The following is an 18,825-nucleotide window of genomic DNA, read 5'->3' on the forward strand; positions in this document are numbered from 1 at the left end:
AGGGTGTCAATATGTATAACAGAAGCAATGGCTTTTCTCCTAAGATTAAATCACTGTAATAGATTTGAAAACCCTTTCTCCTCATCTAACATTTGATTATCATATTGACTGAAAGATTAAAAGGACTGGGCAATGGGCAATGGTAGAGAACATGATAATTCCCCTGACATAAATATTGTTACTTATTTCAATTAAGCCATTCATCTAATGATAAATATGTAACACACAAATGTGATTTCCTTAAAATCTTTTAGCGGCTTTCCCCTGCTGCACTACATCCAAACCCTTAAGGGTGGCATATAAAGATTTTCCAGGCCTTACCCTAGCCCTCTCCTTCCGCCTATCTCTCACCGCAGCCTATGTGTACCTCACGCTCCAGCCAAGCCAGCAAACCTGTAATTCTGGCCAGGCACAGTGGCTCACAGCTATAATCCCAGCACTTTGGGAAGCTGAGGCGGGTGGATCACGTGACGTCAGGAGTTCAAGACCAGCCTGGCCAACATGGCGAAACCCCATCTCTACTAAAAATACAAAAAATTAGTCAGACATGGTGGTGCGCACACGTAATCCCAGTTACTCGGGAGGCTGAGGCAGGAGAATCGCTTGAACCTGGGAGGCAGAGGTTGTAGTGAGCCGAGATCACGCCACTGCACTCCAGCCTGGGTGACAGAGCAAGACTCCATCTCCAAACAAACAAACAAACAATCTCTGTAATTCCTCAGTAAGCCGTCATCTCTGGTTTCCAAATCTCTGTTGTATCTGTCTGGAATATCCTTCTATTTCTAACTCAACCTTCCCCTCACTCACTTGGCCTACTTCCACACATTCGTCAAGACTCAGCTCAGACATCACCTTCCTGAGGAAGTCAGGTTAAATGTCTTTACTCTGAGCTTCTGTGGTCCTGTATAACCCTCTCACAGCCTCACAGCACCTATCATACATTTTTATGATAGCTGACCTCTTATTAATCTCTCCTCTACAGGCTGGTCTTGAACTCCTGACCGCACGTGATCCACCCGCCTCAGCTTCCCAAAGTGCTGGGATTATAGCCGTGAGTGACCGTGCCCAGCCAGAATTACAGGTTTGCTGGCTTGGCTGGAGCATGAGGTACACACAGGCTGCAGTGAGAGATAGGCGGAAGGAGAGAGTTAGCCTTGCACAGGAAGACCACATGGAATGATTTGTCAATAAGTTTTTAAGCTTATTATTTCCTATACTTACTTAGCATAGTGACTGCCTTTAATAATAATATGAGTGAAAGAGTAAGATTTTCTTGCACAAAATGTGTTAAATGTTTACTTAAATTAAGAATATATGAGTATCTGAAGATAATCTCTAATCAAACATATTTTTATTTGTGTAAATTTTTTTCCCAGGAGCATGGAATCAAGTTGCCCTGACTCTATGCTCTCCCAAATAGATTTTTTTTTTTTTTTTTTGAGATGGAGTTTCGCTCTTGTTGCTTAGGCTAGAGTGCAAGGGCACGACCTCAGTCCACTGCAACCTCTGCCTCCTGGGTTCAAGCGATTTAACTGTCTCAGCCTCTGAGTAGCTGGGATTACAGGCATGCACTACCATGCCTGGCTAATTTTTTGTATTTTTAGTAGAGATGGGGTTTCTCATATTGGTCAGGCTTGTCTCAAACTCCCGACCTCAGGTGATCTGCCCGCCTTGGCCTCCCAAAGTGCTGGGATTACACGCCTGAGCCACCTCACTCGGCCCAAATAGATTTTTATTTTATTTATTTATTTATCTTTGAGACAGAGTCTTGCTCTGTCACCCAGGCTGGAATGCAGTGCACTCAGCTCACTGCAACCTCCACCTCCCAGGTTCAAGCGATTCTCCTGCCACAGCCTCCTGAGTAGCTGGGATTATGGGTGTGCACCCCTACACCTGGCTAATATTTATATTTTTAGTAGAGACGGGGTTTCACCATGTGGGCCAGGCTGGTCTTGAACTCCTGACCTCAGGTGATCCACCTGCCTCGGCCTCCCAAAGTGCTGGGATTACAGGCGTGAGCCACTGTGCCCAGCCTCCAAATAGATTCTTTAAAATCACTTCAGTTCTTTGCCTTCTGAGCATCTGCTGAACAAAATAATTTTCCAACGAAGGTTCATTATTTGGTCAGCTATAAGTTGCAGAGCTCCTCAACTGAAATTATGTGACCTGCAAAAATGACAATCTGTCCTGGCAGCTGTTACCAAATTCCCAGACACTCTACAGCCTAGAGTTAGAGTTGTTTCTAATTTCAAGCACCTAATTTAGAACACATGCTTCCTTGGCAACTGGACGTCAGACTTTTCAACCTACCTTTTCCCCTTCCTGATGGGTGATGCAGACCTCAGGACCTGGGGGCACATTCTCCTTTTGCTCCATTTTATGAATTTTGATTTCACCACCACTGGCTTTCAACTCATTCTACAAAATAAAAACAACTGTAAAAAATTTTTTAAAGTCCCATCATTCTATTCTCTTCATAGCACATTTATCAGATAAACTTGGAATGTTAAAAAATTCTTCTAAGAAGCCTCAGGTCAAATCAACCCCCTAACTCTCACAAGCAAAACCCATTGACTAGTGAAATGACAAAAGCAGCTTTGTGGACACATACCTCAGAGTTAAATATCTGTAGGCTAGTGTAAAACTGGATTGCTCATTAGAATACAGACATATCAACACAGGCACACACAACACCCCAAGCATACAACATTCTTGTGATTCACTCTTCTAGCAGCAGAGCTTGTGGTAATGCAAAGCTTGTGAGTTTTATCAGAAAAGACCATTCTGGAGCAGGGGAAAGGAGATGCCAAGTGCCAATAATAGAAAATATACTGACCATACATATATAAATGCCCGGCCTGGAAAGAGAGACAGGGATGATGTATACATATAAAAACTGAAATTATATTTAATGATACCATAAAGCAACCTTTTTGGTGGGACTTTCAAAAACATGTTTTTCATATACAATTCATATATTGTACTAAAGACATAATTTATTTTACTTCTTATAACAGAGCCTCAACATAAAAAAGCATGCATTTTATTGTCATAAGGAATGAGCAAATTGCATTTTTTTCCTTGCAAGGACACTGGGGCGAATATTACAATTAACTTCATCTATTATATCTAAAATCAACATAGAGCCTAGGCGCAGTGGCTCACGCCTGTAATTCCAGCACTTTGGGAGGCTAAGGCAGGTGGATCGCCTGAAGTCAGGAGTTCAAGACCAGCCTGGCCAACATGGTGAAACCTCATCACTATTAAAAATACAAAAAATTAGCCGGGTGTGGTGGCACATGTCTGTAATCCCAGCTACTCAGGAGGCTGAGGCAGGAGAATCGCTTGAATCCGGGGGGCAGAGGTTGCAGTGAGCTGGGATCACGCCATTGCACTCCAGCCTGGGGAACAAGAGCGAAACTCCATCTCAAAATAAAAAAATAAAATAAAATAAAAGCAACATAGAGGTCAATGACTATAGACATTTCCTACCACTGATCTGTTAATATGTAGTAATCTAGTACTTTTTTGTTCTCTGTGACTCTTTAGGCATGGGAGGAAACAATTTATGGCCACAGGGCCAATGAAAGGAATGTGAGTATGACTTAGTCACCTAGGGATGGTATTCCATATTACTGCCCACAGCTCTGGAGGTGCAGCTGTGAGGAGAAGCTGGCAGCTAGCACTGCAGAACATTATATAGCCCAACAACTCATTCCTGACCCCGTCTGGAAGCCCCACCTCCAGAACTGCTGCCAGAGAGTATGTATGTGCCTTGTTACAACCATATTCTGTTAAGGGTCCTGGGAAATTCTTCGGGGATGAGACAAAATGTACTTTTTACAAGAATTCCTGAAGACTTTTCAACTCTTTAAATCTCCAGAGCAGGAGAACTGTAATACAGAAATGGTGAGGAGTTAAAAAAAAAAAAAAAGAAAGAAAAAAGTTACTCAACAGGTTTCCCCACATAGGGAGTCACCTGGTGGGAATGTTTGCAGCAGGAGGGCACTGAGAAGCAGTAAAATCTGGTAACAAGAGGAAGTTCAGCTTCACAGATCCCAATTTGCTGTATCTCCTGACCTGCCTTCTAAGAGAAGTCTAAATTTGCTCACTTTTCACATTCACAGTGCCTATCAGCCTGTGATACTCCACTTTGCTAATTGACTTACACACATCATCTCTTCTTAAAACATAAAGTTGTTAAAATTACAGTTAAAAAACCAAGATGAAATTATTCATCGCCCAGAGAATTAGTCCACCAAATACTATTAGAGAATGTATGCTTAATAATGTGGGGAACAGAAGACTTAACTCGCAGAACACACATTATGGTTTCCAACATGCGCCACATTTCAGTCTGCCTAGGAACAAATACAATTCAATACTGTTCTTTTGATTTTGTTAGACAATTAGGACATCAAGAGATTAATGGTTTGTAATTTGAAATCTTAGAACAAATGCTTGAAGGATACAAAAATATGTGTGTGTGTATTTGTATCGGTGTGTGCGTGTGTGTGTGTGTGTGTATATATATATATATATATATGAATAAATGGCATTTAAAAGGTAATATCTGTTTTCTTTTTTTGAAATAGAGTCTCACCCTGTCACCCAGGCTGGAGCGCAGTGGTGTGATCTCAGCTCACTGTAACCTCCATCTCCTGGGTTCAAGTGATTCTCCTGCCTCTGCCTCCCTAGTAGCTGGGATTACAGGTGTGTCCCACCACACCCGGCTAATTTTTTTTTTTTTGGTATTTTTAGTAGAGACGGGGTTTCACCATGTTGGCCAGGCTGGTTCTGAACTACTGACCTCAAATGATCCACCTGCCTCAGACTCCCAAAGTGTTGGGATTACGGTGTGAGCTGCTGTGCCCGGCTAAAAGGTAACTTCAATTAAGCAGTTCTGTAGTGTCAGCTTACCCGTTAAGCACAGGACAACTTAAAGGGGAAGGACTCTCCATAGTATTTTGAATATCAAAATTTTTTTTTTTTTTTTTTGGAGATGAAGTCTTGCTCTGTCGCCCAGGCTGGAGTGCAGAGGCGTAATCTCAGCTCACTGCAACATCTGCCTCCTGGGTTCCAGCAAGTCTCCTGCCTCAGCCACCCAAGTAGCTGGGATTACAGGTGCCTGCCACCACACCTGGCTAATTTTTGTATTTTCAGTAGAGATGGGGTTTTGCCATGTTAGCCAAGCTGGTCTCGAACTCCTGACCTCAGGCAATCCGCCCGCCTCAGCCTCCCAAAGTGCCGAGATTATAGGCGTGAGCCACCACACCCAGCTGAATATCAAAATTTTCATGCTTACTGAGCATGTCACCTTCTTGTGATTTCTCCCTTTTTCTTATCTACTATTCTATTTCTTTAGGAAAACAGTACATCGTAAGGATTAAAGATTAAGTAGATGATCTACTGTATGACCCCTTCATATGAAATTTCCAAAATAGGCAGATACATAAAGACAGGAAGTAGATCAGCGGTTGCCAGGGGATGAGAGCAGGGGGAGCTGGGAGTGACTACACAGGTATGAGGTTTCTTTTCAGGGTGATAGAAAGCTTCTGGAATTAAACAGTGGTAATGGTTGTACAATGTGAATATGGTAAAAATCACAAAACTGTATACTTTAAAATGATGATTTTATATTACGTGAGTTATATCTCAGTAAAAAATTACAAAAAAAACCCTCATTAATGAACACAGCTGATATTTCTCTTTAGTCTTCTTCTTTCTTTCCTCAAAAACCAAAATAAGCTCTCCAGTCTTCTTCCGTCTTCCCTCAACAACCAAGATAAAATAAGAGTTCTATTGAAACTAATAAACCACTACTTCTTTAACAACAACACAACATTAAGTAGAAGAGCCAGGGAAACTCTCAATGATACTGACTGGTAACATCACAAAAAAAGTGAGTGGGGTGGGAACGAGGACTAAGAAAGCAAAGTCAAGATTAGACCACGGTAAGACCTGCAAATCCAGTGAGGGTAGGGTTCATGTGAACAGAGAACAGCTAGGGGACCAGGGCTCAGAGGTAAGGGTCTGGTGGCATTTCCTAATTCCAGTATTCAGTGACCATCTGCTGGATGACAGAATGAATGAATGAATGAATGAACGATGCAGAACACATACTGTATAGTTGGTTGAGCTGCTTTGTTTGGACACAGCTGCCTGGTACTTGGCCATTCGATCCTTTATAGAGGTTTCTGAGAGGCGTGGAAGTTCCAGATTTCGCCTACTCTCATTTTTCTCCGAGTTGAATGTAGAAGATGACAATTGACCTAGAAGCATCCAAATAACATGTTTTATTTTATTTCTCAGATGGGGTCTCACTCTGTCACCCTGGCTGAAGTGCAGTGGCATGATCATAGCTCACTGCAGCCTCGAACTCCTGGGCTCAAGATATCCTCCCATCTCAGCCTCCCAAAGTGCTGGAATTACAGGTGTAAACCATTGTGACTGGCCAATGTGTTTCATTAGAAGATAAAAGTGATTCAAATAATTTCAAAATTCTAAATTTTGGGTTATTGTTATCTAATGGCCAATTTCTTCCATTAAAAGCACGAAGAAGAAAATCAGGAATATAATTGTCATTTACAAAGTAATATTCACTCTTTCTTGGCATTAAAAGAACCTTACCATAATTGAGCATTGCATATTTTATTTAGTTTTTGAGACAGAGTCTCACTCTGTCACCCAGGCTAGAGAACAGGACAGTGGCAAGATCGTAGCTCACTGCAGCTTTGAAGTCTTGGGTTCAAAGGATCCAGCCATCTCAGTTTCCCAAGTAGCAGTGACTTCAAGCATGCACCACCACACTGGGCTTTTTTTTTTTTTTTTTTTTTTTTCTGTAGAGATAGGTCTCACTATGTTTCCCAGGCTGGTCTCAAACTCCCGGGTTTAAGTGTTCCTCCTGTCTCAGCCTCCCTAAGTGCTGAGATTACAGGTCTGAGCCACCACGCCAGGGCCTGTATTTTAAAATTCTGGCTTATTTAACATGAAAAAGAAGAGATCTCAATGCCTTTTAATTTGCATTTCTTTGATTACTAGGTAGCTGATGCTTTTCCTGTTTTTACTAATTTTTTCTTTTGTGAAGTGCCTGTAAATCCCCTTTAAAACGTAATTCCACTCTCAAAGTGTTATGTTATCACTGGTAATACAGGGTAACCAAACCTGATATGGGACACAGTCCATCTATTGAAGCCCTCAAATCCCAGATGACTAGAGCCAAAACTGATCGTAGCACTTTACTTATAGCTCCTCAAAATACCCTTTGGTTACCATAGGTTATCACTAACAAGAGTGGATTAAAAATAGAAAAAAAGAGGCCGGGCACAATGGCTCATGCCTGTAATCCCAGCACTTTGGGAGGCCGAGGCAGGCGGATCATGAGGTCAGAAGATGGAGACCATCCTGGCTAACACAGTGAAACCCTGTCTAGACTAAAAATACGGGTGCCTGTAGTCCCAGCTACTTGGGAGGCCGAGATAGGAGAATGGCGTGAACTCAGGAGGCAGAGTTTGCAGTGAGCCGAGATTGTGCCACTGCACTCCAGCCTGGGAGACAGAGTGAGACTCCATCTCAAAACAAAAAAAAAAGCTATTTAACAAGAGCAATGAGATTTGAGAATGGCTTGCATCTAATAGGCAGACTTTCTTTTAATTTGTGTCACTCTTCCTTTAAAAGCATTGGCTTCGAGTCGAAAAGATGTTGCTACTAGTGAGTACTTCCTATAGGACCTCATACACAAGGAACTCTCTGCTTACCTGGGCCTATTTCTAGGTCATCTAGAGAATAGCTGTTTTCAGAGACCTTCCTTCCACTTGCACTTCGGCTTTGGGCCCGGAGAATCTGGAAAATGAAACCCAATGATAAGTTTTGCAGAAATGATGGGAAATCTTGATGCAAGGTTCAACTTGCAAACCTTCTTTATAAATAAAATCCAGATTTGATTTTTTTTTTTTTTTTGAGACGGAGTCTCACTCTGTCGCCCAGGCTAGTACAGTGGCGTGATCTCAGCTCACTGCAAGCTCCGCCTCCCGGGTTCACGCCATTCTCCTGCCTCAGCCTCCCAAGTAGCTGGGACCACAGGCGCCCGCCACCACGCCTGGTTATTTTTTTGTATTTTTAGTAGAGACGGGGTTTCACCGTATTAGCCAGGATAGTCTCAATCTCCTGACCTCGTGATCCACCTGCTTCGGCCTCCCAAAGTGCTGGGATTACAGGCATGAGCCACCGCGCCTGGCCCAGATTTGATTTTATATTTTTATATTTCATAGAATTTTAAACAAAATTACAAACATCAAGCACTACATATTCACAGGTGCCCAGGGAAAAATAAGTAACTCTATGTAGGTAATATTCTCTGTTAAAGATCACTTCCTAACCAGCAAGCTTTGTAACACTTATTGGAGGGGAATCCTCACATACCAGATGACAATGACATGCCTTCCAAATTGCCAAGTGCTGATGCAGAATCTGCTGTTTCCTTTCTCCAGCTCACGTTATTTCTGCTATTGCTGCCTTGGTTCATGTCTTCATCATCTTTCCCCTAGACTATTGCATTATATCTCTTTAACTGGTTCTTCATTATCTTCCAATCCAGTCTCTATGATGCTGCCATTATCCCCAATAATACAAAGTAATTATCCAAAAATATAAATCTATTTTGCTCTCCTTTTCAAAATTCTTTCAGAATTCCCACTCACTCCTGAAATTAAATCCAAAGTGCTTAGTAAGTCACGGAAGTCCTGTTCTAGATCTGGTCCCCACCAAGTCAGCCTCCTTTGTCCTTCTGTTGCCTTGCAAATGCCTGTTCCTTCAAAGACTCAGTGTAAGCACTATGAAGTCTGAGTACCTTGCCAACATAAATTTAGGTAATCTTTCCTCTGTTCCCAAGGTACCTGGTCAAACTGTTGGGTGACTGTCCCTCTACTGCACTGTAAGCTCACTGAGGGCAGAGACCATGTCTTTCTCTCCATATATTTCCAAGACTTACAGAAAAGTGGATGACACAGATTTTTTTTTTTTTTTTTTTTGAGACACAGTCTCACTGTCACCCAGGCTGGAGTGTAGTGATGTGATCTTGACTCACTGCAGCCTCCGTCTCCCAGGTTCAAGAGATTCTCCTGCCTCAGCCTCCTGAGTAGCTGGGATTACATGCGCTTGCCACCACGCTTGGCTAATTTTTATATTTTTAGTAGAGACAGGATTTCACTATGTTGACCAGGCTGACCTCAGGTGATCTGCCCACCTCAGCCTCCCAAAGTGCTGTGATTACGAGCTTGAGCCACTGCGCTTGGTTGACACAGATTTTTTAAATAAAGTATTCTGTGATTCCATTAAATTACTACATTTATCTCTCTCATATCTAGGGTAGATCTTTCATGAAAGTTACAAATTATAATTTTTAAGACTGTAGAGTAAAAAATATTCCCAGACATAGTTCATAGGGAGTATGTCATGTTTATTCAGCTTATAATGAGTGCCTTACATCAGATCCTATCATTCAAATCTCAATTTATTTCCAGATAACTTGAGGTTAAAAAAGATATCTGAAATCCAGTATGACAGGAGATAAGAATAAAACACTTAGCACCCTTTTGAGTTTAACATTAGTATATAGTCACTAAATCTTTAAGTTTAATGGACTAATCAACTTTACTATAAAGTTTGAGAAAGTGAGGCTGGGCATGGTGGCTTACGCCTGTAAACCCAACATTTTGGGAGGCCAAGGGGGGCAGATTGCTTGAGCTCAGGAATTTGAGACCAGCTTGGGCAACATGGTGAGACCCTGTCTCTACTAAAAATGCAAAAAAATTAGCCAGGCGTGGTGACATGCACCTGTGGTCCCAGCTACTTGGGAGGCTGAAGTGGGAGGATTGCTTGAACCAGGGTGGGCAGAGGTTGCAGGGAGCAGAGATCGCTCCACTGCACTCCAGCCTGAGCAAGAGTGAGACTCTGTCTCAAACAAAAAAGAAAGTGAATTATCACTTTTACATATTTTTATATCCCCTCCTTGGAGAGAGAAAACATGCCACATCAGAAATCAGAGCCAAGGATTTGTCTATTTATACCACACCAATAAGAATAGTTTCTTTCAAATTCAGTATACATTTAATATCTCTCCCAAGGCCAGGCAAAGTGGCTCAAGCTTGTAATCCTAGCACTTTGGGAGGCTGAGGCAGGTGGATCACTTGAGCCCAGGAGTTTGAGACCAACTTGGGCAACATGGCAAAACCTCGTCTCTACAAAAAAAAATACAAAAGTTAGGCCAGGCACGGTGGCTCTTACCTGTAATCCCAGCACTTTGGGAGGCTGAGGCAGAAGGACCACGAGGTCAGGAGTTCAAGACCAGCCTGACAAACATGGCGAAACCCCATCTCTACTAAAAATACAAAAAAATTAGCTGGGCGTGGTGGCCCACACCTGTAATCCCAGCTACTCAGGAGGCTGAGGCAGGAGAATCACTTGAACCCAGGAGGCAGAGGTTGCAGTGAGCCAAGATCAGGCCACTGCACTCCAGCCTGGGTGACAGAGCAAGACTCCGTCTCAAAAAAGAAAAAAAAAACAAAAGTTAGCTGGGCGTTATGGCACGTGCCTGTAGTCCCAGCTACTCAGAAGGCTGCAGTGGGAAAATTGCTTGAGCCTGGGAGGCGGATGTTGCAGTGAGTCAAGATCATGCCACTGCACTCCAGCCTGGGCAACAGAGTGTGTGTGTGTATAATTTGTCTCCTGGCTGGGTGTGGTCGTTCATGCCTGTAATCCCAGCACTTTGGGAGACTGAGCCAGGAGGGTCCTTTGAGCCTAGGAGTTCAAGACTAGCCTGGGCAACATAGGAAGACCCCATCTCTACAAAAAAGAATACAGTGAGCTGTGACCACACCACTGCATTCCAGCCTGGGTGACGAGTAAGACCCTGTCTCAAAAAGTAATAATAATAATTTATATCCAGTCAGCTTTGCAATTTGCATTATTGATTTAAGTCTATTTTTTCTTTTTTTTTTTTTTTTTGAGACGGAGTCTCGCTCAGTCGCCCGGGGTGGAGTGCAGTGGCCGGATCTCAGCTCACTGCAAACTCCACCTCTCGGGTTTACGCCATTCTCCTGCCTCAGCCTCCCGAGTAGCTGGGACTACAGGCACCCGATGCCTTGCCTGGTTAATTTTTTGTATTTTTTAGTAGAGACGAGGTTTCACCGGGTTAGCCAGTATGGTCTCGATCTCTTGACCTTGTGATCTGCCCGTCTCGGCCTCCCAAAGTGCTGGGATTACAGGCTTGAGCCACCACGCCCGGCCTATATTTTTTCTTTCTTTTATTTATTTTATTTTTTCAAAGTAGAGACAGGGTCTCATCATGTTGCCCAGGCTGCTCTCAAACTCCTGGGCTCCAGGGATCTTGCCTTGGCCTCCCAAGGTGCTGAGATTACAGGTGTGTGCCACTGCATCTGGCCTGATTGGGCCTATTTTTAATAAAAACTAAAACAAGCTGGAACAACACTATCCGTGCTACATCACACACAGGTCAGGCATACTTTAATCAATTACTAAACATCCATATAACTCACACAGCTCAACATACTCTTGCTCCAGGAGCAGCCTCTATCTGAAAATGAAGTGGCTAGGCACAGTGGCTCACCTGTAATCCCAGCACTTTGGGAGGCCGAGGTGGGCAGATCTCTTGAGGTCAAGAGTTCAAGGCCAGCCTGGCCAACATGGTGAAACCCTGTCTCTACTAAATGTACAAAAATTAGCCAGGGTGGTGGTGCATGCCTGTAATCTCAGCTACTCAGGAGGCTGAGGCACAAGAATCACTTGAACTTAGGAGATGGAGGTTGCAGTGAGCAGAAATTGTGCCATTGCTCTCCAGGCTGGGTGACAGAGCGAGACTCTATCTCAAAAAAAAAAAAGAAAAAAAGAAAAGAAAAGATAATGAAGATCTTGGTCAAGAGGAAAAGATATGTCTGGCAGGATACCCTCAATCCACTTTTTTTTTTTTTTTTTTTTTTTTGACAGGATTCCCCTCCTTTGGCCCCGGGTGGAGTGCGGGGGCGCAATCTCGGTTCCCTCTCAGCTCCGTCTCCCGGGTTCACGCCATTCTCCTGCCTCAGCCTCCGGAGTAGCTGGGACTACAGGCGCCCGTCACCTCGCCCGGCTAAGTTTTTGTATTTTTAGTAGAGACGGGGTTTCACCATGTTAGCCAGGATGGTCTCAATCTCCTGACCTCATGATCCATCCACACTGGCCTCCCAAAGTGCTGGGATTACAGGTGTGAGCCACCGTGCCCAGCCCTCCCTCAATCCACATTTTAAATTTTTATTTATTTTTTTTGAGACAGTCTTACTCTGTCACTCAGGCTGGAATACAGTGGTGTGATCTCGGCTCACTGCAACCCCCACCTCCTAAACTCACACAATTCTCCTGTCTCAGCCTCCCGAGTAGCTGGGATTACAGACGTCCGCCACCACACCTAATTATTTGGGTTTTTGGTAGAGATGGGGTTTCACTATGTTGGTCAAACTGGTCTAAAACTCCTGACCTCAAATGATCTGCCTGCCTTGGCCTCCCAAAGTGCTGGGATGACAGGCGTGAGCCACCGCGCCTGGCCCACATTTTTAATTTTATTTTCAACATACTTCTTATTTGCTGATCATTTAAATAAAGAAAATTCCACATATTTATTCCAAATGCTGCTGCACTGGAAGATAACCACTACAAAAATTAGAAAGTTCAGAACTCAAAATGGGAGAAAGGCTGCTGATAAACTTCTTTTGAAAAACCAAAAGAGGCTGGGCACAGTGGCTCACACCTGTAATCCTAGCACTTTGGGAGGCCTAGGCAGGCGGATCGCTTGAGGTCAGGAGTTTGAGACCAGCCTGGCCCACATAGTAAAACCCCATCTCTACTAAAAATACAAAAATTAGCTGAGAGTGGTAGCACGTGCCTGTAATCCTAGCTACAGGGGAGGCTGAAGCAAGAGAATCGCTTGAACCCAGGAGGTGGAGGTTGCAGTGGACCAAGATCATGCCACTGTACTCCAGCCTGGGCAACAGAGCAAGACTCCATTTCAAAAAAAAAAAAAAGAAAGAAAAGAAAAACCAAAAGGAAACGGGTTCTGCATTCTTAATACAGATATTTGCTTTCTGTCAAAGGTAAAGTTCAAGCACAATTCCAAGAATATGTGTTACATGTTACAACCTGCAGAGAGCTCAGTTTTCTGTCTAGTTGGAGCTACACATCCTTCTCTGTCTTGTGTGAAGTCCCTGCACTGCTGTTATTGGGAGCACAATCATTTAGAACCAGAGCATATACCTTGCCAGGGCAGAGGCTTTCTTTAGTTTTAAATGCATAAAATTTCCCATCTTTGCTAGCTTTTAATTTAAACTGCTGGATTAAATAAAATAAGGCCCCCTTACCTTTTTTTCGAAGCCTTTTGCTCCATGGGGGTATCAAAACTCTATATTAATTTCTTTCAAGTACTAAAAAAGTAAACGTACAAAGTCACTTGGTCTCAGAGAAAAATAGGAAGAGAATTGTCTCTGAAAATCCCTCATACAGACTGTGGCTCTGAGGAGAAATACAGCTGTGAGGTAAGATGAGTTTTCATGATATTGCAGGTGAAGCACAGCATTACTTTCAATATATTTCACCTCCAAACCACTCGAACATTAAGAATAACAAGGCTGGGCCGGGCATGGTGGCTCATGCCTGTAATCCTAGCACTCTGGGAGGCCGAGGCAGGTGGATTACCTGAGGTCAGGAGTTCAAGACCAACCTGGTCAACCTGGTGAAACCCCATCTCTACTAAAACTACAAAAAATTAGCCAGGCGTGGTGGTGGACGCCTGTAATCCCAGCTACTTGGGAGGCTGAGGTAGGAGAATCGCTTGGACCTGGGAGGAAGAGGCTGCGGTGAGCCGAGATTGTGTCATTGCACTCAAGCCTGGGCAACAAGAGTGAAACTCTGTCTCAAAAAAAAAAAAAAAAGAATAACAAGGCTGGGCGTGGTAGCTCACGCCTATAATCCCAGCATTTTGGGAGGCAGAGGCAGGAAGGTTGCTTGAGGCCAGGAGTTTGAGACCAGCCTGGGCAACATGGTAAGACCCTGTCCCTGCTTTAAAAAAAAAAAAAAATTAGCCAGGCATAGTGGTGATGCCTGTAGTCCCAGCTACTCTGGAGGCTGGGATGATTGGTTGAGTCCAGGAAGTCAAGGCTGTAGTGACCTATGATTGTGCCACGGCACTCCAGCCTGGACGATATAACAAGGCCCTGTCTCAAAAGCAAGCAAACAAACAAACAAACAAAAAATGATCTCAAATGCATTTAAGATGAGTTTTATGATCCACATTTTCCAAGTGGTAATCTGAGGTACAGGAAGAAGGAGGGGTTTCCTCCACTATTTCTCAAGGAAGGAACACAAAACGCGCGCACACACACACACACACACACACACACATGCACACACACAAATTCTGATACCAAAATACTGTTCTGTAACAGACTTTTATCACATTTTAGCTCTTTTTACTCAGACACTTGAGGGAGTCTTAATCATTCTAATATCAAGGAAAGAGAATAGACAAGACACTTTTAAGACTTCCTGGAATTTCCTGAGGCCTAGCCTCACCCCACCCTGAAGTCCTCCTTCCTGTCAGCTGACAATAACTCCTGTTAGTATGAATATCCCTTAAATATTCTCTGTGAATCCATAAATCAAACGCACCAAGATGTACTACTAAGAGAATAAAAGTTTGGGGCTTTTAGATAGTAATCTGTAGAATTTTTTTCTGTATTTTTTAAAAAAGAAATAAAGTAAGTTAGGTTCTAAATAAGTAACAAAGCAGGATTTCCTGTCTTTTCTACACCTGTTTTCAGAAAAAATTATCTTTAAAAGCTGATTCTCAACACTTTAATTTACTGAGAGTCCCCTACCTCAGCCACTTCCTTCAACCTTTCAACTTCAGCTTCCTTTGGATGCTGTCATCTCACCAAAGTCAAGGGCAGAGGAAGGTTGGCTTTTAGGCAAAAATGGAACTTTGCTGAACTATGCATGGGGATCAGGGAATAGATAAAACATAGTCTTGATTCCTTAAAGTACTGAGAGAAAAATTTCTTTCTTCAGGGACTCTCTTAGAGAGTTAATGTAAGTAAAATAATACACATAAAAAGAGCTTTTATCTCCAGATGGTAGGATTTCTCTACATTTTTTGTATTCCCAAGCATTCTACAAATACTATGTTAGTCTTACAATTAGGGAAAGAAAAAAAAAAAGGAAGGATAACAAGTCATGTCTATTTAAGTAGACAAAAATGGTAAAACCAAATGCTAATAACGCTTTGGGGAATGTGTCCTTATATTGTACTAGTGGTGTTATAATCTTGAGAACAAGCTGAAAATATATAAGAATAAACAATAAATCATACCTTTTGATGTAAGAACAATGTTTAATGAATTATATCCAATTTTATTTTTTTATTTTAATTTTTTGAGACAAAGTCTCACTCTGTCGCCCAGGATGGAATGCAGTGGTGTGATCTCAGTTCACTGCAACCTCTGCCTCCCAGGTTCAAGCAATTCTCTTGCCTCAGCCTCCTGAGTAGCTGGGATTTCAGATGCATGTCACCACGCCAGGCTAATTTTTGTATTTTTAGTAGAGATGGGTTTTTGCCATGTTGGCCAGGCTGGTCTCGAACTCCTGACCTCAAGTGTTGGGATTACAAGCATGCCTTGTGCCTTGGCTCCTGAAGTGCTGGGATTACAAGTGTGAGCCACCACCCAGGCCCCAAACTCTTCTAACTCTACAGCTTTCATTCATATCTCTTGCATTCCAATGTATTTCTTCTGTTCACTGTCCTGATGCTTTTCAATTAGTTAAGCATAAAATGTGGGAAGACAGAGTTAATTAAAGTCTTTGAGAACATAGCTGTTTTCAATTTTTCCCAGTTTCCTTAGATTTCAAATATATGTAGGGCCCATTGTTTCTATCCAATAAATAGTTATTATAATATCCATGAAGATAGTGTTAAATGGTAGAAGGGGTACTACCCAATTTCAATCCTGTTCTGATATTAATTAGCCACATGCCATGGGGCCTATCAATTAACTTCTCTGACCTCATCTGATTGCATCTATAAAATTGGGATTGTAAAGTTCTAACTGACTGAGGGCAGTAAGCTGGATTAAATAACTTCTTAAACTCTCTTAAGGTTCTAGGATCTATATGTCAACAATTTTGACAGTGATTTCTCACTCATTGAAGCTCATGGATGAGTTGGAATGAGTTAGAAGGCTAGAGGAAATGACTCTTAAATATATTCATTCTGGTAGAGAATAAGTGAGAAATAGGCTTTAATCAATTTTCATTATTTGGAAGGCAGTTATGCTTACCACTATACCACCAATGCCACCTTCCTTTTATTAAATAAATACTATGAACTAAGTTATTGACCACTAGGGTATAAAAACATTCTTACTTTTCTTTTTTTTTTTTTTTGAGACGGAGTCTCGCTCTGTCGCCCAGGCTGGAGTCCAGTGGCCGGATCTCAGCTCACTGCAAGCTGCCAGGTTTATGCCATTCTCCTGCCTCAGCCTCCCAAGTAGCTGGGACTACAGGCGCCCGCCACCTCGCCCGGCTAGTTTTTTGTATTTTTTAGTAGAGATGGGGTTTCACCGTGTTAGCCAGGATAGTCTCAATCTCCTGACCTTGTGATCTGCCCGTCTCGGCCTCCCAAAGTGCTGGGATTACAGGCTTGAGCCACCGACGTTCTTACTTTTCTTTTTGAATTTATAAAAATAAGTTATTTTTTATTTTTGCCTTATCTAGTAGCAAACATAAAACTATCCTGCCTTAAAAAGCCAACATTGTTCTTTCTCCTATTTTTATCTTGGATCACAAGTTCATACACAGTCAAGCAAGTGCCCTAAAGAAAAACCCCAGAATTGAAAACAGGTGTATTCCCTTCAGAAAAATCAAAGCTAGAATATTTAGCTATTAAAGTGTTTCCCCCGAGACTGAGATCAAGTGACTTCACTGCAGTGGCTCAAGAGTGGCTGACTCCCTCCTTCCAAATCAGCCCATCATAGAACCCCTATTGCTAAACAGCAAAAGCCAGAGGCTTAGACTGGATCCCTCATAACTGGAGAATTCAAAGTGTTCAGAACTTCAAGCCTGGCCTATGACGTAAAATCTTTTTTTTTTGTAAGTACAATTGCAATTTTATTTTTCTCCAGAGGCTAGTTTTTCTTCAGTCCTTAAGAACTCTGCTCCTTATTTGGGCTTCGGTGGCGGTCATGGGGCAGCACCCACAGGTCTACATTGGTCCTTGCGGGGGCTTCATGACCTTGATTCCTGACTACTGTGCTGTGAATAGCACAACTCACACAGTAATGCAGCTTCACATCTAGCCTGGGAAGTACACAGGTGTCCAGGACGCTCACTTCAGAAATATCGCTGACTGTTGCAGCCTCTACATTTCAAATGATAAATTTCTTAATAGTCTTGCCATTGGGCACACAATGGGCACAGTTCATGCAGCAAACAGGCTGCAGTGAATAGCATACACCTGGTTGCGGCCCTCTTTGGCATGACGACTGTTTCTTCTTTTCTTTGTCATCTTGGAGGTGCAGGCCCAAGAAAGATGAAGTAATGAAGTAAAAATCTTAATTTGAGGGTGACTAAATGAGTGCTTCAAGACTATTTAACCCAAATCCACATTCTGCAAGACAGTTCAAGAAAAAAGGCAAAGTAGCCATCTACCTCAAGGCTATGGGCTCCACAATACTTAGCACAGTTGTCCCCAAGTGTAAACACTTTCCATAGCGTGCTTCTTCCCTGTCTCCCAGGTTAGGCACAATGATGCCAAGGCGCCTGTCATTGACACTCTCATCCTTTAAGAATTTCAGGCTGGGTGTGGTGACTCACGCCTGTAATCTCACCAGCTTGGGAGGCCAAAGCAGGAGGATCACTTGAGCCCAGGAGTTTAAAACACTCTAGGCAACACAGTGAAACCCTGTCTCCATAAAAAATTTTTAAAATTAGCTGAGAGTGGTGGTACACACCTGTGGCCCCAGCTATTTGGGAGGCTGAGGCAGGGGAGTCAAGGCTGCAGTGAGCCATAACTGTACCACTGCAATCCTCCAACCTTGGCAGGAGTTAAGATCTATCTCCATAAAAAAAAAAAAAAAAAAAAAAGCATTTCAAACAATAACAGCAGTTTAATTCTTCCTTTGGCACCTAGGTAAAACTGGTCTTTCTCTATAAACTCTACTATGTTCTGGTCTCCTTTCAAAAGTATAAACACACTGAAATTAAAACATGAAATATTAGGGGCCGGGCGCGGTGGCTCAAGCCTGTAATCCCAGCACTTTGGGAGGCCAAGACGGGCGGATCACGAGGTCAGGAGATCGAGACCATCCTGGCTAATAACATTGTGAAACCCCGTCTCTACTAAAAAAATACAAAAAACTAGCTGGGCAAGGTGGCGGGCGCCTGTAGTCCCAGCTACTCGGGAGGCTGAGGCAGGAGAATGGCGTGAACCCGGGAGGCGGAGCTTGCAGTGAGCTGAGATCCGGCCACTGCACTCCAGCCTGGGCAACAGAGCAAGACTCTGTCTCTAAAAAACAAAACACAAGCCAGGTGCAGTGGCTCAAGCCTGTAATCCCAGCACTTTGGGAGGCCAAGACGGGCGGATCACGAGGTCAGGAGATCGAGACCATCCTGGCTAACACGGTGAAACCCCGTCTCTACTAAAAAAATACAAAAAAATAGCCCGGCGAGGTGGTGGGCGCCTGTAGTCCCAGCTACTCGGGAGGCTGAGGCAGGAGAATGGCGTGAACCCGG

General features: G+C 43.0%; 1 protein-coding gene across 3 annotated transcripts in view; it reads right to left on the reverse strand.

Annotated features, from left to right (window-relative positions):
- Nucleotides 1-18,825, reverse strand: part of LIMA1 (LIM domain and actin binding 1) — a 105,280-nt gene that overhangs the window by 23,153 nt on the left and 63,302 nt on the right. For all 3 annotated transcript variants that reach the window (XM_003906362.4, XM_009180717.3, XM_009180718.4), the window contains exons 5-7: nucleotides 7,758-7,842; nucleotides 6,124-6,272; nucleotides 2,311-2,418 (exon numbers count right to left, since the gene is read on the reverse strand). In XM_003906362.4, the coding sequence (XP_003906411.3) occupies nucleotides 2,311-2,418; nucleotides 6,124-6,272; nucleotides 7,758-7,842 (342 nt within the window). The remainder of the gene's footprint in view (nucleotides 1-2,310; nucleotides 2,419-6,123; nucleotides 6,273-7,757; nucleotides 7,843-18,825) is intronic.

This window comes from Papio anubis, chromosome 9, assembly GCF_008728515.1.
Source record: "Papio anubis isolate 15944 chromosome 9, Panubis1.0, whole genome shotgun sequence".
Taxonomy (NCBI): domain Eukaryota; kingdom Metazoa; phylum Chordata; class Mammalia; order Primates; family Cercopithecidae; genus Papio; species Papio anubis.